The sequence below is a fragment of the Hetaerina americana genome, unplaced genomic scaffold (genome assembly GCF_022747635.1).
Source record: "Hetaerina americana unplaced genomic scaffold, ioHetAmer1.1.p SCAF_2, whole genome shotgun sequence".
NCBI lineage: Eukaryota > Metazoa > Arthropoda > Insecta > Odonata > Calopterygidae > Hetaerina > Hetaerina americana.
In genome coordinates, this window is record NW_027286763.1 from 22,013,699 (window position 1) to 22,041,251 (window position 27,553).

General features: G+C 36.6%; 1 protein-coding gene across 1 annotated transcript in view; it reads right to left on the minus strand.

The window, feature by feature from the left end:
• Positions 1-327: 327 nt before the first annotated feature.
• The window catches only part of LOC139688315 (symplekin-like), a 48,111-nt gene continuing 20,885 nt past the window's right edge, over positions 328-27,553 (minus strand). The window contains exons 9-19 of the mRNA XM_071585813.1: positions 25,774-26,125; positions 21,761-21,968; positions 20,036-20,231; positions 19,425-19,666; positions 16,514-16,692; positions 14,110-14,270; positions 10,471-10,600; positions 8,819-9,006; positions 4,046-4,222; positions 2,596-2,682; positions 328-612 (exon numbers count right to left, since the gene is read on the minus strand). Coding sequence (XP_071441914.1) covers positions 520-612; positions 2,596-2,682; positions 4,046-4,222; positions 8,819-9,006; positions 10,471-10,600; positions 14,110-14,270; positions 16,514-16,692; positions 19,425-19,666; positions 20,036-20,231; positions 21,761-21,968; positions 25,774-26,125 — 2,013 coding nt within the window. The 3' untranslated portion in view covers positions 328-519. The remainder of the gene's footprint in view (positions 613-2,595; positions 2,683-4,045; positions 4,223-8,818; positions 9,007-10,470; positions 10,601-14,109; positions 14,271-16,513; positions 16,693-19,424; positions 19,667-20,035; positions 20,232-21,760; positions 21,969-25,773; positions 26,126-27,553) is intronic.

Consider the following 27,553-nt stretch of genomic DNA (forward strand, 5'->3'; position numbering starts at 1 on the left):
TATATATAGCCTCAGATTTCAAAAATAGGGTGAATATTGAATCTTCCAATGCGGGTGGAGGATGCAAATAAGGACCACGTGCGCAAGTGAAGTATGATAACTGTGTCAATACTAAACCTAATTTTTATCCCAAATGATGCCCTCATCTTTGTGCTAAGATATAGTTACCAAAAAGAATTAAACTTGAAATTCAGGTGCACAGAAGGCAAGATCGGCTCTTGATCATTCCTACCTGCTCCACCTTTGGTCCAGATGCAAGATGCATCTAAAGAATCAACTTGGGAGAAAATCAAAAGTATTAACTTAACTTTTTAATGAAAACATTAATGATATTTCATAAGAGCTTGAACATTTTTTTAATAATTCATTCACATCTTCTGCTGGTTTCCATGGTTTTTACATTTTCGTACAAAAAACTTAGATGCAGAACCCATAAGCACGCCACCATGGAGACCCTTGTACGTGGGGGGATGAGGAAGGGGGGTAGGAGCCAATCAGGCAGACACCAAGACGACAGAGTCACTCATCTCCTGGGGGAGCTGGTTCTGAGTTGGCCAGCTGAGAGTCTTCATTATCTTCCCGCATGTCTATTGTGAGCTCAGCTGGTGACACCTAGGACAAAATGGAAACATTTTGTGTTTTAATATGGTGATATCCCACTTTTTTTACGAATGAATATGCATATGACTTTTGAATGATTAGGCATATGACTTTTGCAATAGTAAGCCAAAGGTTGATTACCATAAAAGAAACGATTTTCTCAAAAAACATTATACATACATATATGATTTATGAGAAGTTTCAGAAATATGTTAAGTTTTATGTAGAATTTTCATTGTAAGTTTTTTAAAGAATAAAATCAAAAATTGATTGTAAATAAATTAGAAATATACCTATATTGTATGATTACACTTTCATAATATCTTTCACAAATACATATAACGCATTAGTCTCCTACGATTTAAAATACAGTTGACATGTGAAGGCAAGTAAATATGTCAAAAGTACTTCCCAATAATTTTGAGATCATAGTAACCTTTTAAAAATTACTATGCTGGCAAAAAAATCTAGGAGGGGGAAACCTTTCCAGTTTTCTCTACTTTCAATGGCAATGAACAAATATTTTTGGTAGTTGATTCCACTATACTTGAATTCAGATGTTTAGTTCAAATTGACAAATTTATACACCATTATACAAATAAAACCTCCATGCATTAGAATGTGCGTAACAGTTTTTATGTAGCATTTCTGCACCACATCCGAATCCGCTAATATTTGTGGGGAGTCCAATAACTCCTTAGAAAATCCATGAGATGCCACTCGTAGTATCGGAAAAGATTTTCTTTCATTAAACCTCATCTCTCACCAGATTGCTGTCATAGTTTCAGCTATAACCATCGAGTGATTTCATTTTTATAGTTGATTGAAGCAAGAAACTTTTGTCTATTGTCATGAAATAACAAATTTTCATGCATTAATTAACTTCTATTTAAAGGGCTCAACTCAGAAAGACATCAAAGCCAAGTTGAATGAGGTTCATGGCACATCTACTCCTGTGTTTGTGACTGCTTACTGCTTGGGTAAATGAATTTAAATGTAGCTGTACCTCCGCAAATGATGAAAAATATACGGGATATCCAGTGGAAGTGAATTCTTACGACATTATTGATAAACACAATACTATTCTGAGTGATCAAAGAATCAAAGTTCGTGAAATTGTTCAGACCACATTATATCACAAGGCCTACTCTTAAAGATAAAATAAATTTCAAAGGATCCACTAACTCTGTTCTCTCAATTAGTCATTTTACTTCAAACTTAGAAAATGCAATAATGCTCAACATTTTTGATAAAACAAAGACGAACAAAAGGCACGGAAGGTGAATCAAGTGAAAGGCAAGGTGAAAGTGATTTCCTCTGAACTCATTAAGAAGGTCCTAGAATAATCAATGGCCAAAGAAGAAGTATTTCAGGGAAAGCATGGATGGTTCAAGAAGTTTAATTGAAGAACTGACATCCACAGCATTGTGAGGCATGATGAAGCTGTATGCTCTGAGTCAAGGGTAGCAGAGAACTTCATTAGTGACTTCAAGAAGCTTGTAGATTTTAACTGTCACCGGCATTAACAGGTTTTTAATTGACATGAAACAGCTCTTCTAGAAAAAGATGCCAAATCGAGCCTATATAACAGCAGAGAATGCATTTTCCAGTCAAAAGCCTATCTAATGCTCCTATTTTATGCCAATGCAAGTGGTGATTTGAAAACTAAACCACTGCTTGTTTACCATTCAAAATCCTGTTCTAATACTTTTCTGGAAAGTAAAGGCAACATCTTTCTTCATGCAATAAACAAGTTTCCCATAAATTGTCATTATTCACCAGTGAATTTGCTATTTTGTTACACTGGAAATGTCAATGATCAAAATTCAATGTTATTTTGATTCCCAAAAATGGGCAGATTGTCACCCAGTAACCTCAACACAGAATTGTCACATAACACAATTCTTGGAAACACTTCAGAGCTTGAGGGGGGTAAAAAATTACCCTGAATCTGCTCTATGAAATCAATCACTGACCTTTTTTAAGTATACTTACAGGTTCTGTGTCAGGGTCAAGCTCATCCAAAAGCTCTCGACTAGTTCCCATTAGAACATCCATTATAGCCTGAGGAATGTGTGCTCTCTGAAATTAAAAAAAGAAGATTAGACAATGTGAGGAAATTTGGACAGCAATTTGATTCAAGGACACTTTTGCAAGCACACATGCTAATTCAATCCAAAATCAAGAAAATAGATATTGCTTTGACGAAAAATGGAGCACATTTCACATGGATTTGATAAAGTATGATACAAATAACAGTTGACAAATGCTGTTAAAATACAATAATACCAGAGATTTCCTCACTGATGACTCTTACAATGAAGAGGCTAAAAAATTATGATGGAAGCCATCTGATTATCCTATTGCTGAAAAGAAAGCCCTGGGAGGCAATGAGATTGGCAACAAACTTGCTGCAACCTATCGCCGAGATGACTGCAACAGAAACATCATTGAAACAATTATGTGAGAGGACCTGCCACTTAGCACTTTCAATGCAGAACAGCTCATAGCATTTGTGAAAAAATTACTTAATAGAAATGCTCACAAACCGGTGATAATGGAGAAAAAAGTACACAATGGATAAAGAAAGATAGCCTATGCGATGTCCTTATTCACGTGGAACACCATCTTTCTGAGAAATTGAGGATTCGCATGAGTAGGTTGTACTGTCATCTTCTGAATGAAGGATATAAAAAAGAGTGCATTAGTCAATTTCCATAAAAAGCACAATAGAAGCTCTCTTGCAGTGCTTCTAATCCACTGATGCACCTTTCCCAAAGTTTTTATTTTCAAATTTTCATTTCATTAAAAAATCGTGTCCAAGACTAACTGGGAAAACTTTTTCCTTCCTTTGCAATCGAAATCTCCTTTCCATTATATTCTTCCCGTTTTTCCCCTATGCATTAACAATGACACAGAAACTCTCTTTTTCCTGGCTTAATGTGAAATCTGTGCATGGGTACCATAAAAAAAACACAGTTATCAACCCGAAGGTCAGTTTGGTAGGTGATGATAGAGTTCACCCAGTACTAAGCCCTATACGGCGTGTGAAATTCACACATCAGGGTAGGGGGGCCAGTTCCTTTCCCTGTGCCGGTTATGGTTTCCCAGGAAGACCTGGTACCCGAAAAATCACATAGCTTGTGTGGAGCTGCGGGTGCCCACAGTGCCTTGCCCGGGAATCGAACCCAGGCCCCTCTGGTCAGTAGTCCAACGCTCTACCCCTGGACTACTGCTACCCACGCGGGTACCATAAATCGGCACAATTAATGGTATTCACATCAACATGGAAGCCTGATATTCTTCTACTTCAAGAAACTAATATTGTTCTTCCTTCGGCTCATGGTCTCCATGGATACCAATTGTATTTCTGTCCACACAGAACCCCGCATACTAGAACTACAATAAACATAAAGAATAATTGGACTTTGGATATGGTCCTCACCTGGTTCTCTGTGAGTGACATGACGTGTGCCTGCAATGGTTGTCTCAGATCGGGAGAGTTTTCAAAGACATCATTAAGCTGGGATGGAGGTAGTTGAAGGAGAACTTGAAAGCTCTGTGGTTTTGTCCTTTGACAGCACTTGATGAATCCCTCCCACACCTTTTTCTGCTTCCACACCTGTAACAATACAACTTATATTAATGGTAAAGCCAAATTATTTTACCAATTTTTGTTCAAAATTTCGTGACAGATATAAAAATGACAATTTTAATTCTACATATTTAAAGTACACCAACATTTGCCATATGATTCGACAATGCAATATAAAGGAGTCAGATGGCTGTAAATGATGAATGTAAGTACAGGCAACATTTGATTGTAGACGGTACATTCAAGGGTAATATTGACTGTGGCATATTTTTATCCAGTAAATAATGGAATAAACAAGCTCACTGGAGTGGATTTCATGGAAAATGATTTTTAAAATCTAAAATCTCATCCCAAAGGACTTGACCTTCTGCAACGGCATCACAACTATTCCCCAACCACGTTCCAGTCCCAACTTGGCACCAGCAGACTATTTCCTATTCCCACAAGTGAAATTCTCCCTCAAAGGACACCACCCTAAGTGCCATCAAAGAAACTTCAATGCGTACCCTTAAGGACCTTTTGGAATTTGCCCACTGGGGAGCGTTCGAGTCATGGAAAAGCCATTGGCAAAGGTGTCGGTGCTCAAGGGATGTTCTGATTGAAGAATTTTGAGGCATTGTAGCAATATCTGAAATAAATCAATTTTTCCAAAACTTTTTCTGATACTTTTTAAACAAACCGTATACACTTATCGCAATGGTATTTCCAACTTTTGAAACAGTCCTGGAACACTTCTTCTGCAATGCTCATAAGCTCCTTCATCAAATTTTTCTCCATGTATATGGTGGCAAATCTATTTTCTTTGAGCAAGATTTTTAGTTTGGGAACAGGAAAAAGTCACATGGTGCCAAGTCTTGTGAGTAGGGTTGGTGGGGAAGCACAGCAGTCTAGTTTTTGGCTAAACACTCATGAGTTCTGAGAGAAGAATGAGCCAGCACATTGTTGTAGTGAAAAACCACTTGCCTCTTCTCCAAAGTTTGAGCTTTTTTTCGCCTGATTCTCTCTCTTAGGCATTCCATAACCCCAGGTAGTACTCCATATGTTGACTGTCTGGCCTTTAGGTTAGGCATTCATGATGCACAAGCCTCTTTGCATAAAAAAATAGTCAACATCACCAAGGCATTTGAGCAAACTTGTCAAGTATTTTTGGGGCTGGGGGATGTTTCACCAATCCATTGTGAAGAGTGCACTTTTGTTTCGATGTCATATCCATAAATCCATGACTCATCACCTCTTATGATTCTGGACGAGAAGGTTTCATCCCCTTCAGCTCGAATTAACAGTTTCAGACAGTCAAACTCAACACTGTCTGCTGTCATCAGGCAAGGCACAAATTTGGTGGTGATTCGAAACATTCTCAATTTTCCATAGCAAGAACCAGTCAAGAAGCCACACTCTTCTGCGGGTTCTCTGATAGTCAAATGTCAATTTGCACGAACAAGATCAATCACTTTCTTGGTCTGGGGGTCTTCAGTTGATGTGATGGTCTTCTTGAACGCTCACCTTCTTCCACTGATTGCCATTCCTTTTTAAACCGGGTAAACCACTCATAACACGTGGTATGTTTCATGGCATCCTCCCCAGAAGCCTCGGCATCAACTCTAAAGTTTCGGTGAAGGATTCAATGAGTTTCACGCAGAATTTCACAGAGCTCATTTCTACAAATCCAATTGTTCGTCCAATCCAATAACACCCCTTCACATAAACGGATGTAACTAATCAACAAAACAAGATATCAACAAAATGGTTAAAGGCGGTTATTCAGGAAGTTTTCATGGACACAATGACCCCAAGCGGATTAAAAAATAACCAACTAGAAGCACGCTATTCAAATGTTCAGGAACCTATTGAATAGACTTGTACAAAACTTCTGTGGCCACTATCTCATGAAATCCTTGCAAAGCAAAATCGAAAGCAGCAGCACACAAGACACAACAGATGACCAAACTGGTTCAATCAGGGAATTGGAATGTTTAATTAACGTAGAGGACAGAGGAATTAGAAAATATAAAGTGGGAGATGGAGAGAGGAAATATAGAGTTTTAGGATTCAGCGAGGTGAAATGAAAGGATAGCTGGGATCACTGGAGTTATGCTTATAGAGCAATAAACAGCGGATGGAAAGAGACCCAACAAGGGGTGGCAATAAAAATGAAGAAAAAGGTAGGAAGAATACTAGTAAATAGATCAAATGAGAGATAGAATATTATTATTAGGAGTAAAACGTTAACCAACGAATCAGCCACAGTCATTTTCATATGTATTGTTTAAACTGTCTCACATCTCCTTCCTCAACAGGGTTCTGAAATTTTAAGTCCCTACTCCAACTTGCTCAGTCCACTTCCTTGTCTTTTGTACTTCTTGTTTCGATTTTGCTTTGCATGAATTTCATGAGATAACTGCTGAAGCCTTGCCTCTCCCACTGCTGGGCACAACACACTGCTAATTGGGACCGATCTCAATGTTGCCAGGATTCATTCCAATGAGCCTGTCCCTCTTAGAAGCATTGGATAATGAGATGATGAGGTTGTGTCCCATCCCTTCCTCAATAGTGTTTTCACATGACAACATCACTCAATGGCTGCCCCACTGGGGTCAAACACCTTTGCAGCCACCTGACTGGGGAACAGACGCTGCATGGACTGCCCTTTGTCTGGCTCCTACCCTTCAACTTATCTGGCACGGGTGACTCAACCACAAGCAAATATCTGTGTATTCATTCATATCTCAGATGAGGAGTGAAACAACTCCCGATTGGTATCTCTTGGTCGAGGAATTGGGGTACTCAGTGGCATAAATTCCTGCAGATATAAGCGGTCATCACATTTCTTTGATAGCTAAATTGGTAGAGCAAGCATCAGTCTGTCTAGTACAAGGTCCATGGTTCATGTGCCGCTCAAGGAAACTTTTTCCTGCTTATCATACGCACCCTTCCTCCTTCCCCACCAACCTTGTGTTTGTCCTTTGTGTACGTTTCTATCCCTTTTTCTGGTGATATATTTATGCTGGGGATTAGGAAAGGCTTATGATTAAATAAAAAATCTTAACCAAAATTTGTTTACCAGTGAGATAAAAAATTTAAATAAAAACCCGGGACCTAAAAAAATGTATGTTAACTTTTCATTTAGGAATTCAATATCTTAAAATAATTTTAGACACAATGGCAAAGCTATTTGTTTATCAGTACTTTATGTTACTCTTTAATCATGACACTGCATCACATTGATTGACAAATTGCAAGGCAATGAGGGCCTAGTTAGAAAACAGCATACTATTTTTTTTCATTTTTATCCTTGATGTTGAAAATCTAATGACCTAAGAGTCCATTTATATTTTTAATGACTGACTACATAGTAAGTCGGAGGAAATACCAATAAAATGTCAAACATTGTTCTACTCTTGGATTCAAAGTGAGATCCATCAATTTTGAAAGAATGTTACTTTTGTCACTTTTGTCTGAGACCAAAGTATTGGTCAGATTTTGACAGCTTCATGTATGCACATATCTGATACACGCAATACAATTTCACTGACATAAATTTCCCTGCAATGGTTTTTAGAAGAGAAAACCATACAACAAATGGGCAAAAACCAGGTGAACAATGTATTTCATAAACTTTCTGCGATAATTAATTTTAAGTTAATTATCAATTTATTCAAGAGGTTCAATATTCATTCAATTCATCAATGTGTTCTATAAATTAGTACACAGCCTTTAAATCATTCTTTCAATGAAAATTTACATACTTGAATAATGTTTTCTCAAAAAAATTATGCAGTGAAAATTGCTAAAGTACTTTGCTTGCTTTAACTGCTTCAAATACTTTATATTGTATTTGTTGAGTCCGGACCTTTCCCAAGGCAGCAAAACTTATTTGTATATCCTTCCAGTACAGCTAGGAAATAGGACCATTTGACAATGGCTGACGAAGCACTGATGCAACACAAGTTCAAAAGTTTTCCTTCAAATCCAGTCAAATACCCAGTCAACACAAAATATTTTAATAAAATCATATTGATATGAACACTCTTTCTGCAAAACCCATTATTTGATTCATTTGCTAAACTATTGAAGGATATGGATCATATCCATTGATGTGATTAACATTTATATTTTAAGTAGAGAAATGCATCAATGGATAGAGTTCTACCATGATAGAGGGTTTAGGCTACATTATTCACTAAATATACACTAGATGGCATTTGCCTACTCATTCAGGAGATATTCTTTCAGCCCATGTCATTGTTAGATGTTTTGTCTGAATGTGGCTGCAAAATTAGAGACTGTAGTGGCAGTGAGAGTGACTTTTCAGATTCCTATAATTCAGACGATGATACTGCTTAGGTACAGCAACAATATGTTGATGATTCATGTACAAGGGGCAGCAATTAAATAACCATATTGCTGCTACCACCAAATAGTGACAGCTCCATGGCAAATTTGAACATGCCTGTCCTCTGAGCTTAATGAGCCCCATTGAAAGTCATGCCCTTCGTTATGAGAAAGGTACAATTGAAATGAAGTGAGTAAATATTCCAAACAAATGATTAAAATTCATTTCTGATTTGATGAAGTATCTACTATACATAATTTGTGCATTTATTCCAAATGATTTTGGATTACCTGTTTGAGGATAAGCCTCTGGAGGATGTTCATGACAAATCCGATGAGACGAGGGTAGAGAGAGAGAGACTGAATCACTGTGCGCATGAGGAGAGTGGGCAGGGGGCTCTGCTCCATCAGGTGCTGCATCACCACGGCCAACACCTCCTGTGTGTACACTTGCTTCTCCCCAAAACATTGCGATGTTGCTGCAAAGGAGGGGAGGAAACAGATGGAAAACTAATAACAGGCACAGCATCATTACACACACCAATAATATAACAGCACAAGGCAACAAAAGTAAAAACTTTTATGACAGTTAAAAAAGGTTTTAAGAGGTGACGTATTCAACATTAAAATAATAAATTTTTTTTTGCTCCAACACCAGAGAAGCCCCAGTCAAGCAGCGATATTCAGCTGAACTTAGTAATCTTGACAAAAGTATGACCATCAAAATTGGTCAAAACTCCCTTTAAAACAATCTTTTAAACATCTGCGACAATTATTAAAAGAAAATTCTAGACTGATTGTTACCAAGATACCCAGTACATGGGTCATTCAATAACTCCAAGGAAAATCCAAGAGATGACACTCATACTATTGGAAAAGGTTTGCTTTAGGTAAGCCTCAGCTATCACTAGACTTCTGGTAAATTTTCAGCTATATCCATCACGTGGTTTTGTTTTCATAGTCAATTGGAGCAACAAAGTTTTGATTTTTTTAAAATGGAAAAATGTGAGTTTAGTGAAGTGAATAAACAATTATTTGAAAGGCTCAACACCGAAAGAGATCGAAGCCGAGTCTGATTAAGTTCATGAAATATCTGCTCTTGCATTTGTTATAATTTACAACTGGGTAAATAAGTTTAAACATGGTGGCCGTACATCCACAAATGATGAACATCGTTTGAGACATTCAGCGAAAGGGACTTCCTCTGAAATGATTGACAGAAAACATGATGTGGTTTTGAGTCATCGACTAATCAAAGTTTGAAAAATAGTTGAAGCAGCAGGCATATCACAAGGTGCATTGTTTTCAATTTTGCACGATCAGTGCTCCATCAACAAGATGAAAGCTGCATTAACTCTCAGTGGAAAATAAATGCAATCATGAAGTCAATTTGGAGGCTGGTTTGACACCTTTTTGTCACAATCCAGACAACTTTCTGCATTCACACATAACTTTGGATGAAACATTGACACACTACTACACTTAAAGAAAAACGAACAGTTGCAAGAGTGGGATTCTAAAGGCGATCCGACCACAAAGAAGATGAAGACAGTGAAATAAGCAGATAAGTGTCCTATCATTCCAAACCCTTCATATTTTCTGTGATACATATATTAATTCTATCCAATTGACTCTATTAAATGCATTCATGAAACACATGAAATAAAAAAATACATCCTGATTATACTCCATGTTCCTTTCAATTAGTTATCTCAATACTGATGCATCATCACACGTGCAACCCTTCTTCCTAAACCCAAACTGATTATTCCCCAAGTTATCTTTTACCCTGTTCTCAATCCTCTCATTGATGACCCTCAGAACCACTTCAGCTGTGAGTGAAATCACTCTTACTGCACCGTAATCCTCACATCTGGTTGTCTTTTTCTATGCTAAAGTTATACTGAAGTCCATGCTACATAAAAATCTAGACTATCACGTACCTTTAATGATTGTCTTCATATCTGCCTTGGATGGATCTACATTGTGGAGGGCAATCAGTAGTTCTGCAGGAGTTAAAGGTGATGTGTAGCTTGCCCCCTCAGAATGAGTCCCCAGCAAACGATTAAAAACCTAAGAATACAGAGATGGATTAAGAGATTCAATACACATATAATTGACATGAACATCAATGCAAAATAACTTTAAAATATTATGATTACATTTTGTCCATTACAGCATTGGTTTAAATGAAAAATTCCTCGAGAAACGCGTGAATTCAGTTAAATTACATTGCATGGAATTAGATGACCTTTTAGTTGCCATAAAATTCAATTTCAAAATCAGAAAGATTATGAAGAGTAGGGAATCGTCAAAGAGGAATCTTGAAGATTTTACTGGACTAAAATTGAAAGAGTACCAAGAAAAACTTAAACCTACATGAGAATTGTCAATGAACAATGAACAAAGGTCAGGTAAAGGTTGGTGAATTTCAAGAACAGGATAGAAAGAGCAGCAAAGGAAATTATACAACACATAAAGAAAAGAGAACTAGGTCCAGATCATGGGTCATGGGAGAGATGATGAAAAGCATAGATGGAAGAAGAAAATGTACAGAGATTTTAATAATAAAGGTAGGTGAGAAACTAAGAGGACCAAGAAAATGCAGTAGAAATGTGAGATACGAGGCTATGGAGAAATTTTAGATGATGGAAAATAGAAGTGCCAGATAAATGGTAAGAGAACATCAGGATGTAGCCAGAGGAAAAACTATATGTGTACAATTATAAATATTACTATTAGAGAGGGGATCGAGATGGTGCGGTGGCTAACGTACAGGCTTTCCACAGAGGGGGGCCAGGGTTCAAATCCTGGAGACAACAAATATTTTTCAGTGATATCTCAATCCCTACTTGAGGTGCTTTGTTGAGAGCACTTTGAGTGAGTACGATATCAATCGGATGGGATGCTTTATTGTGGACCCCATGGTGCCTTTCGACAGTAGGCAAATACTGACATCAGATGTCTCTCCAGCTTCCTTTCCAATCCATCCCTAATGGCGCAAATGACCTGAGCTGTTGGTCATCTCCCATAAAAACTACTACTACTACGATTAGAGATATGACAGGAAAGCGATTAAGAGGGTTGCCTGAAAAGTTTCCGACCTCAACATTAAGATGGCAGCACCCTTCAACAAAAGTTGGGAAATGTGCTTAAGTTTGTGTTGAAGGTAACTCATAAAAAATCAGCCATTTTGGACACTCATTTGTTTTTTTGACAATTGTTTGAGTGAGTCAGATTTTTTGAGTCAACCCATAAATGTAGATGAAACTTGGATTCACCACTACTACACTTGTGAGATGAATGAAAAGTCAAAACAGTAAACTGCAAAATTTGTTGTCTCAGGCGTAACTTTGTGGAATTTGCATAACATATTGAAATGTAATGAAATAATTGACTTTGTAATTCCACACACTTTATTTAAAAACACACGACCCAGGTTTCGACGTTGAACGTCATCATCAGGTACATCATTGACCTGATGATGACGTTCAACGTCGAAACCTGGGTCGTGTGTTTTTAAATAAAGTGTGTGGAATTACAAAGTCAATTATTTCATTACATTTCAATAAGTAAACTGCAAGGCTGTCCCTGCTCCAAAAGAGATTGTTCCATCGGCCAGGAAGGTGAGGGTGACTGTTTTTTGAGATTGCCACGGTATTCTGTTCATCAATTATCTTCGAAAAGGTAGAGTAATAATGGAAGAGCATTACGCATCATTACCTGACAAGATGATGGCAGAAACTGGAAAAAACAACTGCATTTGAAGAGGAAGAAAGTGCTTTACCATCAGAACAATGTACCTGCTCACACTTGTGTGGTTGCCATGGCTAAAATTCAAGAATTGCACTTAAAATTGGTTGACCACTCGCTTTATTCATCAGATCTGGCCTCCAGTGATTTTTTCTCATTCCTAAACGTTAAGGGTTGCCTGGAAGACAGATATTTTTATTGGATGAGGAGGTTATCACATACGCAAACACCTATATTGCCGAGAAAGACGTCAACTACTATTTGGAAGGGGTAAATTAGTTTAGAGGATCACTGGGAAAATTGCATCGACTTAAAAGTTGAAAAATAAAAATAAATTTGAAGAAAAATTGTCTGGGCTATTTTTTAGGCCAGAAACTTATCAGACAGCCCTCATACATGAATCATAATTCATATGTTCATCTAACGCTGCAGATTTTTATTAAGTGGCACATGTATTTCAAATAAATGGCTAATATTTCTATGAAATTTTGTGAATCCCAAAATCCCTTCCTCAACATCCAACCATAGCCATCCCCCTTCCCTCAGCATATATATGCTAACAAAATTTTTACCAAATGATGTCATAAATCAGTGAAACGTGTTTTCCCTAAAAATAAAGTCTGTGGAAAAGTACTAACTCTTTTAACATGGATAATAAATACTTCCACAAAGTGAAGTCTGAAACCATTGGGTTATGATCATTTTAATAATGTTAAAATCTCACATTTGGTGATGGGTTATAGTTAAAAAAAATTTTCTTCAAATTATTATTTTATCGTATTGTAGTAATATTTTTTCTTTGATAAAATTTCTTTTCTTTAATATTTTTACTCCTATATTATTAATCAGTAATTTGTTTTAATTAATGTTTCTCCACATTTGAATGTCAAAATCAGTTCTCCTTTGTTTCTTCTCTTATTTTTCATGCATTGCTTTATTTTTAACTGAGTAAATTATAACTTTAGGATTATCTATCTGCAGGTTCATAGGCTCTTCATATTTCCCTCCATGTGCGGGTGTTTTCCTACAGTGGGTTTTTGTAGAGGTTAAAAGCCTTATTCCTTACATTTTTCCCACAATTTTGCATATCTTTCTGCACTCTTTGTTCTCATGCATATTCATTGTATATCAATTATCATTATCTAGTCCCATTCTATATTATTTAGCACTCAAATTTCATTATATTTTCATTGAATGAAAGAAGGGACTACAAAGGGTAGGCAAAGTAGTAAGGACATTAAAAGAAGAATTGCATTATGCAATGCCGAAAGAACAAAAATGTTTATAAGAGGCACATTTAGCAAAAACTATAACATGAAATGTAGCTTTGTACGACCCAGGGACTTGATTGTGAGACAGGTGAATAAGGGCTGATCAAATAAAGAAGGACAAGTGGATACAGAAGACACAGAAATGCTAAAGATAATAATAGAGGGGAGAATGCTGAGAATATGAGGTAGAAGAAGGAATAGGAGGAGGCACACTGGATGGAATTAAGGGAGGCAGAATGCATACAGAGCTAAAGAATGAGTCACAGTACAATACAGTATGGGGTTGGAAGATATTTGGTATCATGTTATTCATGTTTATAGTGGTGTTTAATACTATTTTCCCTAAAAACCTACCCTAACCCAGTACAATATTGCTGGTGATCACAGCAATTATTGAAAGTGTCTGGCATGATGGTGTCCAGTATGAAAATAATAGAGATACTTCAGGCAAAATCATTTTGCAGTGACTAAAGACCATCTCATTGAAAAAAGAACTGATTTACATTAAATGTTCACTATTAAGACCAATTCCCAAAAAAACTCGCTTGAGGTGCCCACCTCCTTCACAACCACTGGGTTCAGTCTGATGAGCCTTGGGAGGGCAGCCATGACCTCCTTCTTGGTCAGTCCATTCAAAACTGGAATCAGGAAACGGACATCAGACACCCTGGTGTGGTACAGATCCCGAACTCTGGCCACTAATTCAGCGCTTGGTGGGGCTGTAAAGATAAGTTAAAGTGGGGGAGAATGTTAAAAATAGTACAAGCATCAAACTGCAAAAATAGAATGGAATAACCAATCACAAATGTACCGTGGTAAAAGGTCACACAAAATAAAATGTAATACTTACAGTAGCTTTCAATTTTTGTTGCAGGCACAACCACCTTCAGAAAGAAGATAAGGAAAGGGGGAGGGTAATGGAGGGTGGATGCAAGGCAGAGTGGGGATGAAGAAATGCGGGCGGGAGGGAGTAGAGGCAAGAGGGCTAGGGAGGGCTACGAGAGGAAGAAGGTCAAGAGAATTGGTTTTGGGTGAGGAGCACAGGGGGAGGCATGGCCAAGGTTTGGAATTTCAAAGTATTTCATTCAAAGTAGAGACATGAAGGGAGACATGTTTAGGCTACTAGAGTTCATGGGATTAGAAGGGTTCATGGCATAGTTCAAGAAGAATGGGAGACTATGATGACTGCTTATTGTGGAGGAGCAACCAGCTCTAAATGGATGACTGAGAAGAGTCAGCACGCTTGGGGCTGTCCTTTAATTAACTGAGATTTTTATGGGATGAGAGGGTTTGCCATTCCATTTCATTTACTTATGGGATTCGGGAGGAATGTTGTGTACCTGAGGGTTGTAAGAAACTGCTGATGGCTCTATTATGCGGAACTTACTCATGTTAAACAAATAACACCGCACATCCCACAAGAAAATACTCTTTATTGCACATGATGGGTTTCGTTTCGTTACATAGTTGACATCATCACGTGGTATGCTAGACATTGACCTGTAGAATGCTAAGGAGTGTGTCAGGCCAGTGAAAAAACCCAATCTGCTGCATATTTCTGCTAAAATTTTCCATGCACACATTGCTCAAGTTATTATGTTTGCAAACAAGAATAAGGGCACAGAGGAAGGTGCATCCTGAACCCCAACAAAAAAGGAAATAGGTTGCACAGATTGATGTCTGAAACCTTTTGATAAGTCCTATAAGGACTGACTGGAAATTGAAGGCAGTATTTTTTTCTCGAATGAGAGGTGACCAAATATATTTTGTAAAAAAAAAAAACTCTCCAATTTGAGATTTTGGTGTAGTATATGTAGAGAAAATAATTTTATAAATGTGAAATCCAGAAAAATGGGAGGTATAGAAAAAATGATTACAAAAATAAAAAATAGGAATCATCAATCAAAATCTTAATTGATGCCTAGCAATCAAAGTATTTTGATTTCCTTCTTGAAGCAACAGAAAATATTTCCAGGTAATTTGGAGAAAAACATTTTTATGTATTTCCTACTTATTCTATGAATGTAAGTACCACCTTAAAAGTGCACTGTGTAATAACCGTGATTTATGTCAAGAACAAAATAATTCTATGCCCAGATTCCATCTGCAGAAGCAGAAGCCAATTTTAAAACAATGATAAAACTATTGAATTCAGGCTGGAGGTATGACCCTGCAGCAGATGATTTAAATATGAAGAAATAGGACAAGGTAATACAACTGAAGACTGCAACTGATTTAAAATTAATAAATAAAATATTTGCCTGATGGTGATGCTGCTTATAAATATGAATGATCGAATCAGATAAAATCATGCAAAGTACACCATTAAAAAACATGGTCTTTTTATCATATTATACATATTTTTCACTTTGGAAAAAAGGGCAACAGCCTGTTAATAAACATTATTATAGTTATTATCATCAAGTTTTGTTATTGAACTGGAGAGAAACTGAAGAACTCAAGAAAATATTGCTCTTTGCTATGAAATATGTGAATTTAACAGCCAAACTATAGAAGAATTTGACCTGGATATTTCTGTAACTGAAAATACAGGGTGCGGTGGTTATCTCCGGACAAATTTCAATTTTAATTTCCCACCATGTTTTAGTTCCACTGGAGGATGTGATTGGTGTACTTGGAAGCTATAGGCTAGTAAACAGTCATAACTTAAAAATGGCCAAGATGTTACGTAGAGGTGCGGAGTACAATCGAAGGGCAGCTATTATGGAAAGTGTTTGCTCCTACTCTACAACAAGCCCCTCTCAATGAAAATATACTGATGCAGAGTTTTAAATTACTGTTTCTCAGCCCATTAGATGCACTGTGATTTTTCAAGCTAAAACTTACAAAAAAATTCTTCGATCAGACTGAAAAGTATAAAACTGAAATCGACATAAGAAATTAGTGTGTGATTATTCCCTTTCCCATTAATTTCACGGGGGAGGGAGGAGGGGTGACTTACTCTTGTCTGTCAGGATATGGATAACACGTGTGACTAGCGTCTCTGCTCCCTTGGGGCACTCCTCGACCAGGGTCAAGAGCTGAGGTGAGTCCATACCCATGCCCCTGACTGGCTGCTCCAACAACCTCAGGATCACCCTCTTCACATCAGCCACCGTCTGAACATACACTCGAGCCAACCTACGAATAATGGTCATCAGCATTGCTTTAACTGATAATGAACATGTGTACAGGATAGACACAAGCAACTAGCAAATGATTTCAAGGTGGATGTTCTTGTTTTTAAAAGTAAAATACTAAATATATTAAAGTAAATGTTTATGGCAGAGATTTTCAAGTCCACGTAACGATAGAACCATCATTTTTTAATTAAAATTTATTTATAGCTTATTAACTAATTGCACCCACCCATTTTTCTGTGCTCCTAAATTAGGAGTTGCCATAGGAGTAAACACTGACCCACTGTAATCTGAACCCATTCACACTCTGGCGGCTGATGTTAAGTGAAAGGGTTACCAGAGGGAGAAATACAATGGTTTTCAAGAGATATCTTATAAATTTCAATAATCAATGAAAAATAACAACATAAAAATTTAAATAATTGTTTTAAAATTATAGAAAATAATTTTTTTGATATATTATTAAAAATATCACAGATGAAAGATCAAAATCATTAGAATTCATGATGTTGTTGGTTGAAATGTAAATTTACAAATGTTTTGTATAAGACAAGTTTTGTTACTTTCATTTCATAATTTTTCATGCAAAAAATGCAAGTATTTGCCAATCATTTTATTCAATTCAAATTATTTTTTTGTATTTCATTATTTTGAAGTTTTGATAGAACATTACTGTATTATACAGAATTCACTAAAAAAATACCCGTAGATGTTGCCATTAGGTGATTTTTTTTAGGCATCTGAATCTGCAAGGACATCAGAAAACAATCTCTGACCAGAGTTCAGGGTAACAAAAATATTTCCACTGTTAAAACTATAAATTTCTACTCAAAGCATTCTGATTGGGTTACTATCCTGAAGCTAAGACATCAGGGGGAAGTTTGAAGAAATATTAGTGTTGCAATTTTTACAAATTACTATATTTTCCACAACCTAGGTTTAATTGTTTGGTAGAGATGCACTATGTTCGATGTATTTTGGGAACCCAATCAAGTGAAGATGTTGCATTACAATGAAACCATGGTTGCAGAAAATAACGTTATAGCTGGAAATTGAAACATTAATACTTCCTCAAACTTACCCAATATGAAATATGTCCACAAAGTTATGCCAGAGAATATTAAGGCAAATAACATGAGTACTATTTTTCCATGCAATATGCGTTCAAGAAGAAGTCATGATAATATTATATTACTACTTTCTTTGTAATGCTAATCTATTTATTAATTTTTTATATTGAAAACATTTGCTTTTTATTTATTTAATAGCAGTAATCTACCAGCTTAGGGTGAATTTTTGATGGACATTGGAACTACACTACTGTGCTTCTAAGCCCAAACTAATATGGCGCAAAAATCTTTATATTCAACACTACATAATACAGAAACCCATTTTTTAAATTATTTATACTTTTTACCTCCTTTAATTTTATCTACAATGACAATCCTTTTCCTCCCTCTACCTTACATCACCCAGGATTATTCCCCCAATCAAAACATTCAGATTCGCATTGCCTCTCATGATCTCATTGTATGCCTCTCATCATCAAAATTAGGGGTAAGATGGAAGGAGGGACTTAGTAGTCTCAATCTTTACTGCAATTAAGACATTTAATAAATAATCTCCTGTATCCACCAGTCCTACCTTCTTCGAATTTCAGCCAACAGTCTACTTTATTACATTATCATGCCTAGTACTCCTTGCTTTACTTTCTGTCCATTTAATTTTCTCTATCATCCTCAACACTCACATTTTGAAAGCATCCAAATAAATTGTTTACCCACTTTCTGTAACACATAAGTTGCTGGGCCACACAATACTATAGTTTTCACTAGCCTTTTCTTTATGTACTTCCTAAAGGTGCCTGTCATCAACTTCCATCTCTTTGTTAAAAATTCCAGACCTAATGATGTTCTCCTTTATATGTTCCCATCACTTTACCCACCACCATCCAAAACACTTTCCAAACATGTGACAAGCCTTACTTGTTCTAGTTTATGTCCATCAACTTTAATGTTTATCTTCACCTTCCTATTTCTACAGAATTCCATTTCCTACATTTTCTTATGACTCCATACTCATCAAACTGATTGCGCAATGTTCTAAGCAATGATTAAAAACCCTTGGCTAACAGGCTAACTAAAGCTAAATCATCTGCAAATCTAACTGTTGAAGTCTACTTTCACTTCAGCTTCAGCCAGAAAGTAAAAAGTACAAATGACAAATGCATTTAAATAGTGTTATGCATCATTATTGCACTGGCTGAGCAAAGACATGAAGAAAAATTCTGCCATTCAAAAAGCAAAAATATATTCTTTTCCAGCGAGATAATGCACACCTAAACAGTTTCAATGGTGACAATTGTGGAATTGAAGTTCTCATTATTAGAGCATCCATTGTACACACAAATTTAGGCCACAATGACAATTTTTCATTTCAAAATTTGAAAATATGGTTCAGCGGAAAACTATTCTTGTAAAACGAGGCCATTGCCAACACCGACGTGTATTTTGAGGATATTCCAAAATCAAACTTTGGCAAATCTGTCAAATTAAATTTTAATGTGTAAATTTATACATTAAGATTTATCTAATGAAATAAATGGTTCATGGAAAGTTAAATAGAAAAATAAATTAAATAAAGAGCTCAAAAATTACCTTTTTAATCTGTAATATTTAATGGATTTAATATTCAATGCAATTCTGCCAAGTCTCTTTATAAAATATAACTCACTCATGAATAAGCTTCTCGTTGATGGGAAGAAGAGCAAGGTACAAGTAGAGGCACACTTTGACTATATCCTCACTCCACTGAGTCTCAATGTTTGGCCGCCCCCTGTCCTCCCCAAACAGGACAGCTGGTGGCTGTGGCAGCCTTAGGAAGCCCAAATAAAAGATAGCATACTCCTCTATGATACTCCGGAGGTCTCCTCTCCCATAAAGATCCACCACACCACTTATTGCCTTGTTGCGGATCTTAAAGAAAATGACATTGGGGCAAAATGACATGAATAAAGTATTTTTGACTTGGCCATATTTTATATATACTACATATATTTATATCTTCTTTTACTATACACATATCTGCATCAATAAATATTCACAAAAAATAATTCACTGACGGGAATATAAGTTTGTTCAAAGAGGTGAGGTTGACATAGAAGATTTAGAAACACAATAAAGGGGCTCACAATTGGGTTTTTTGAACAAATATTTTGGAGGCATTAACACTTTTTCAACAGAAGGAAGAAGACTCCTTTATTCTGACCGACTCTTCCTCCCTTCGAATAATCCTTGAGAGCCTTCTAAAAATAAACAAACCAACAAAACCCTGCATTGCATTACCTCCATATGTTCATGCGCAGTGTAGACGAGGAGAAGATTGAGGTACACCAATTGCCGAGGTGGTCGCCTAATAACCAACTCTTGAAGCAGTCCCAAACCTACGGCCGCTTTAGATGTATCACCACACAGCTGACGAAGAAGTTCTGTAGCCTCTTCTGTTATTAATGGTGCTTCTAGATAGAGCCGTGATATCAACCTATGATTTAAAAGTGAAGAAACATATCAATAATTTGAAATTTAAAATGATGATCATTTGTACAATGAACTCAATAAAAAAATGATGAAAATCAATTTTTACGCATTGACCATCATTATTTGCATGTTGAGCCCTGGTATGTAGTTGAAACGTTAACAAACCAAGAGGTTCACAGAAGTTTTCATCATATCTCAATATGTGGTCATACTAACAAAGTTTGCTTTCTTTGACTTTCTCAAAAAGGGGGATCGCAAATATAACCAACTTAAGGAGGTTCTTACATCCTGTACCTTTCATAAAAATACTATTATATTCAATGCATAGGTAAATTTTTAAAAATATTCCTTCATTTCACTGCAAGAAAAGATATTCAACTATGAATGCTTTACTGATATTGTTCATTGCTTCACCGTATATTGAGCAATTCATTTTTAAGAAACATAAGTAAAATGCAAGTCCAAGAAATACTGCCTTATGGAATTACAACAGATTGAAATATTTACTTTTAAATATTATTTTGTATGAAAGCTGTTTAAATAAGACATTTTATTCTATCTTGTATTTTTCAGGGTCCGTGCAATAAGTATCGTGACTGGCTCGCTGTAGCCTCAACGGAGCGGTGGATGGGGGTCCAACCGGTCGGCTCAGTAGAGGGGTCCCCCACCACTCAGGCGCACTTTAGTTCAGTTGCCTCCGCACATGTGTTGAGAAAGGAGGTGGATTTTTGTGATGTGTGATTGTTTGTGGTGACGTTGTGCCAGCATGGAGCGCACCGTTGAGCACCGCTATGCTGTGAAGTTTCGCGTTAAACTCTGGAAATCCACGTTGGATACCCTTGAACTCATTAAACAGGCTTATAGGGATGATGTATTAAGTCGCACAAGAGTTTTTGAGTGGTACAAAATGTTTAAGGAAGGCCTGGAGCTCATCGAAGATGAGCACTGAGCATTTCACTTGATCAGATAGTTCTGTATTCTTGTAAAACTACAATTCCAGCCTTATAAAAATGGCTGAAAAAAATTGTACTATCCAGCTCCAAAAAATACAAATTAATGACAAGGAATGGAAAAGGAAAGTCTTCATATAAACCCATTTATGGCATTGCATTATATTCAATATGAAATGAAAACACTTTAATTTTAAGTTCACCACTCCTGAATTAATGAGACTTCTTCAGACAATCCCATGCTCATGATGACCCAGTTCATCAAATACCCCAGAATGAAAAGAATAGCCACATAGGAATAACTGTCTCTATTGTTTCATTGCCATGGTATCACGCTTGTGACCACAGGTGACCCTCAATGTGGGCCACCACATTGTTACCTCATGAAATTACCACAGGATGTTATAAGAAACACCAATTAACAGCCCTCACCACTACACACATCCTAAATAAAGTACACATGGCAACATTAAGATGTCATTTTAGCAGGTTCACACCCCTCTACAGGCATCCATTTATTTAAAGCATGCATAAGAGGCTATTCTCAAAGGCATTTGGAAAGGAAGCCTAATATTTTACTTACATATCTCTGTCCTTTGCATCAGGTTTCTCCAGTAGACTTTGAATCATGCAACAAAGCAATCTGTTATAGGATTCTGGGGGGTTGATCTGGGAACGCAAAAAGGAAGGTATTCTGCTGAAACCTTGCATGAAACTGTATTCTTCATACAGCCACGCAAATGCCAAGTCAGTGCGGCTTTTAAAGTCTTCTAGAATGAATTCCTTAACAGCTGAAAAATATAAATTGTTCATTAGCGTTTCCATCATTCCAAAAAGTTACGTGAAGGGGAAATGCATATTTGTACCATCTTTATGAATGCAGTCCTCATCCTCTAAAATCACCAGTTGTTTATCACAGGCACCTCAATTTTAGCGAGTGCTATTACCATTAAAACTGAAAGAAAGCTGAAACCTGTTTTAACCTTAAAATCATATCATGGATTTTGTCAATCACATAAGACGAAGCCACAAACAATGTTCAGCGTTTGTTGATGTAAGGCCACACTTAAGTTGATTTACTCAACAGTAAACATTTGCACACACAGAGGCAGATGTGCCATGAACTTCACCCAACTCAGCTTTGATCTCTTTTGATGCCAAGTCTTTTAATAGATATGTTTAATCATCACATGAAACTCATTTATTTCTATTTTTCTAAATCAACAACATTTTGTTGGTTAAATTGACTACAAAATGAAACCATGAGAAGGATAAACCTGCAACTGTAACAGCAGTCTTGCATGAGAGAGACTTTTTACAGGAAAACTTTTCTGAAACTACGAGTGCCATCTCTAGTATTTTCTACGGATTTATTGAATGACCCACATATCTCCTTATAGGAAAGTATACATGAAAAACTAGATATTTTAAGTAGAATTGTTTTTTGAGAAAAAACTGAGGGTAATATACAGCTTGTTTAACAGTGATAATGCTCATGGGAAAAATTATTTTAATATTAAAATTTTTAACATTGTGAATTTATGAACATGCACAAATGAAGGGCCATGAACTAGCCATATCATGGTACGGCCATGATACAGCTAGTGCCTAGACCACTGGGCTGCTACCCAGAGGGGTTTGGTTTAAATCAACGTAAATCCTCTGAGCACCCTTAGCTTTGCCCAAACTGTGTCATTTGAAACCAGAACTTCCAGGGACACCAGTTTTTTGGGCTACTGAGCCATTCTGGAATTGGTCAGCAATGCAGAAATTCACAGGGGCTAATTCAATCAAATATTTAATTATATGCACAAAAAATGTAGATGCCTACCCACCTGCTTTTACTCACAATTACTGGAAGAATTAACACAGGAAATAGGTACAATATGTTCCAACGCACACAAACACAAGGCGATTCATAGCAGGAGAGAGTAATTAACCGAATTGGCCAAATTTAGACATTTATACATGAACACACCAAATCCACCACCATGTTCACAGGATATAAGGTGAGGAAAGGCATATGGAACACAGAAAAGATACAACTGGCTTGTCTACAAATTATTGAGTTTTCAAAAACCATAAATTTCACATTAGGTCCATTCAAGAGATAAAAAGGAACAACTTATAGGATTTCCACCAGGCTTGACTCAAAAACTACAATTATCTAAATAACTGTGTGGCACTATCTCTTTGCCAGGAAAGAATTGCATCTTACATTACTGTTTTCTTTCAGTGTTTTGTACACTTAATATATGATGGCACAAACTAGAGCAAATGGAAGGGTACATATTTTCGAAGTCTTGGGCCAAAATGGTCATAATAGGAGAGATATAAGAAGAAGAATTACATTAAGCAAAGAAGCTTTCACAAAAGAGAGGAAATTGCTGTGTTGCTTCCTCCTACACACACCAATAAATCCAGCCTTAGAATGTAAATATCTATTATGAAATCCTTCATTTAGATTCATGTGAATTTCTTTAAATTCAATAGTTTTTGCTGTCATTTCCCTTTGGCAGTTATTAATTAGGTGGAACATTATCATTGTATGAAGATACCACTAGCAGAATCATTTACAAAAGTGTAATGCAATAGGAAATAGAACATTTCAATTTAGGAAAACAATACAAAATTTTAAATAGAACAAATACGATATATTATGATGTGTGATTTTCATCACTGACAAAAAAGTGAAACTTAGATAAATTGAACTACCACTGGGTTTTAGAGATAATTCAAGTGATAGAAAAAAGTAAGAGAAAATACACTTATTATTAGAGTTCATATAATGAACGAGTGATAACATGTTGATATACTTAGTTTTATCACAGCAAACATCACCAATGACTAGAGCAAAAATTATTCTTGCTTACAATAAATGCAAGGATTAAATATTTAACAGTTAAAATACTCTACGCTGGTAATATTTCAAATGACCTGCAAAAATTCACTATCACATGGAGATCTTATGAATTAAAAATCACATCAATGCAAACAAATTGAGAAAAGAGCTTTTTAGTGAAATGCTATAACTGGGAGTAACAAACTAGAAAGGGTAGAAAAGCTAACCTATCCTGGCATTGTTTGAAAAAAAATGGTCAAAGTAGTGGAGACATAAGAAGCATTTTCTTAGGCAGAGAAAGGCAACATTCTTGTGAGAACGAAAAAGTTGATTAAAGGAGCATTAAATAAAGATGCTAGGAAAGGTTTATGAAGAGCTTTGATGAGTAACATTGTTTTGTTAATGTGCACATACTGGGTCACTGCTGTATGATGATAGGAGTAGATTAAAAAGACTTTTGAGATGTGGGAGAAGGTTGGAAAAGCTAAAATGGAAAACAGATGAAGAAGTACTGGGCATGGTGGGGGAAGAGGAAGGGTGGTTAGCAGAAATCTGAATAAGGCAGGAGAGGTAGATGCTGAGTATCTTGATTGACGAAGGAATGTTGGAGACTGTGTTCAGAGGAGAGGCTATAACATTGAAGTAAGAGAAGGGGGAGAAAAAGCATATGCATGCTGGATGGAATTAAGGGAAAGAGAATGTAGGCTGAATTGAAAAGGAATTCTGGTAAATTGGGTGTCAGCCTCAGTCTTGTAAGGTAAGTCTGAGAAATGTATTGGTGATCAGTTTTTGGCCAAAAATCCAGAAACTTACCCTAAACTGTAGACAACCGAATAATAATAATCCATATGTAAACTTCGCATTGTGATGACCTATGCTATATTTAGAGAAAAATAACTAATAAGTGATTGAACGATAATCTTTGGCAATAATAGCTTTTCCGCAAGTGATTTCTTTGCAATTGTTGGCACTCAAGTTTGGATTCCACTGTATTTACCTAAATGGAATTCAGTAGTTTCTTCTTAATTTTATAATGGAATGAGCTTTTGCCAAATTCAAGACCAACAAATTGCTTCAATATGGCGATCCACAGCGTGTCAAATGAAGTACATAGTTATTTTCCATCAAAAAATAACCTGCTAATATTTTGAACATAATTGCATCAATTCCATCACATACATCTTATCTTTGTTTTCTGCCTTATGCAGTAAGAAAAGAATGGTAATATATTTGTCAGTATGTTTCTTAGTAGCATATGCCAGTGTATATTGACAGAAATTTAGAAATTTCTTCAATGAGTGACAACTATGCCAAAATATAATATTTGCTTTATTTTGAGCAGTTATTATTTGTATGAAAAAAAGGAAATGGATGGTAATGTTATAAGGCAGACCATACATTAAAGATAAAAATTTCATTTTTCATTAAACATAGTTTCCCAAGAAAGCAAAATAGCCAAGACCGTGTTACATTTAGATGACATGGAGGCCATAATACAATGTAAATATAAAATGAACGTGCGTGCAGTTTTGAAACAATGAAAACAAGATAGCCAGAGCCAAGACCACGGTCTCGGCTATCTCCTTTTCATTGGTTCACGACCATAGGTATGTTCATTTTATATTTACATTGTATTATGGCCTCTTTGTCATCTGAACGTAACAACGGTCTCGGCTATCTCATTTTCATTGCTTCATGACTGTACATACATTCATTTTATATTTACTAAGTTTAACATGATAACTCATACTAACCATCACCGATGTTTTCATCAAACTGTGCAGCAATAAGAGTCAAGATCTTGTTCCTTACTGATGCAACACCACCCAGAGAGGAGCACCTCTCAGCCTTCAGGATTCGGCTCACTGCTGAAGTGACGGTCCTGTCTCTTTCTTCAGGGTCCATTGGTTTGGTGATCTCCGAGAGCTTGAGGGTTTTGATTCGTTGAGCCTTGGTCACTTTGGTCATGACCGCCACTTGGTTCATGGGGGGAGGAGTGTCAGAAGAATTCCTCATTACGTCCACACTCTCCTTTTTTCTTTTCTTTGGTTCACTTGCCTTAAGAAAGTCAGAAATTTCATCTTCATCCTCTTCATCTGCAAACGCCTGGAATCCACAAGTTAAAGAATAAATTGCATTATTTTTACAACGGATATTACTACAAAAGTTGACTAGATGGACAAATTTGCTGCTATCATCAGTAATGACAATTAAAAAGAATTGAAGTCTGATCCAACTGCAAAAATGGAGTACCTAATGAGAAGCATCATTTAAAAATCGTCCACACCACCTGAGAACAATGAGCACTTCTACTATCACCGTCCAAACTACTGAGGTTATATGGCCCACCTTAAGTTTACAAGGAAAGAGTACCACTCAGCCCCATTGTGAGTACCATTGGTTCTTCCACCTACAGTATGGCAGGGTATCTAGCACCAACATTCCATCTCCAGTCAGAAAATACATCTACATACATCAGTAACTCATCTCACACTATTGAGATCCTTCAGGGAAAAACTGAAAATAAGATCCGCCAGTCAAGTTTCAAAAACATATCTTTCTAAACAAACATTCCAATCGTATCATGAGAAGGCTCAACAATGAAAGGGTACAATATGATTTTCCTTAACTGTTAGAACATTGTCTCAGAAACTCATACCTTCTGTGGAATAGATGACACTATAAAACTGACCGCAGCTGCCATGGAATCTACTCTATCACCTGTCATTGCCAACTTAGACATGAAGGTTTCAAAAGGAAAGCCTTGGACTTGTACAGGAAGAGGCACACTCTTTGGGTGAGATACATATAATATCTAAGAACTAAGAAAAATTCTTCTAACATCTGAATGGCCAACATCAATCCATCAAGTTTACAATAGAGTCGAAGAGAATGGGAAACTGCCCCTCCTGGACATATTGGTAACCAGGAAACCCAATGGGAAGTTGGGTCATGGAGTATACCCAAAAAAGATGCATACCAGGCGGTATCTTCATGCCTCTTCCTAACATCACCTGATACAGAAGGCATCACTGATCAAGATACTGGTGCACTAGATATACTCCATCTTGGATGGTGAATCCATTCCTTCCCTTAGAAAAGAGACACCTGATGGCTGTCCAACAGAATAATGGCTATCCCAGAGCATTGATCCTGAGAAGGACTGCCTGGAAGGGGAAGAAAAAGCAGGACTTCGCCCTAAAGTTCCTCCAAGGATGAAGAAAAACTAAAACCAGCAGTGAACACCACGGTTTCTTACACAGCAAAAACCATGGAGAAGACTGCCATGATACTCTAACATGATGCTATGACATGCTTTAACTGTGCTTTGTTGTGCAATGTTATGAAGTCATTACATATTTAAATTTAACATCCAACCCAAACCAAATGAACCCATTCCTCACACTTTGTATCAAGGAATCTACGAGATAAAGTGCAGATGTGAGAAGCTACATAGGGCACACTGGTAGAGCAATTACCTTTTAATTACCTTGAAACCTAAAGCCCTGAATAACAACCCACAAATTTCAACTG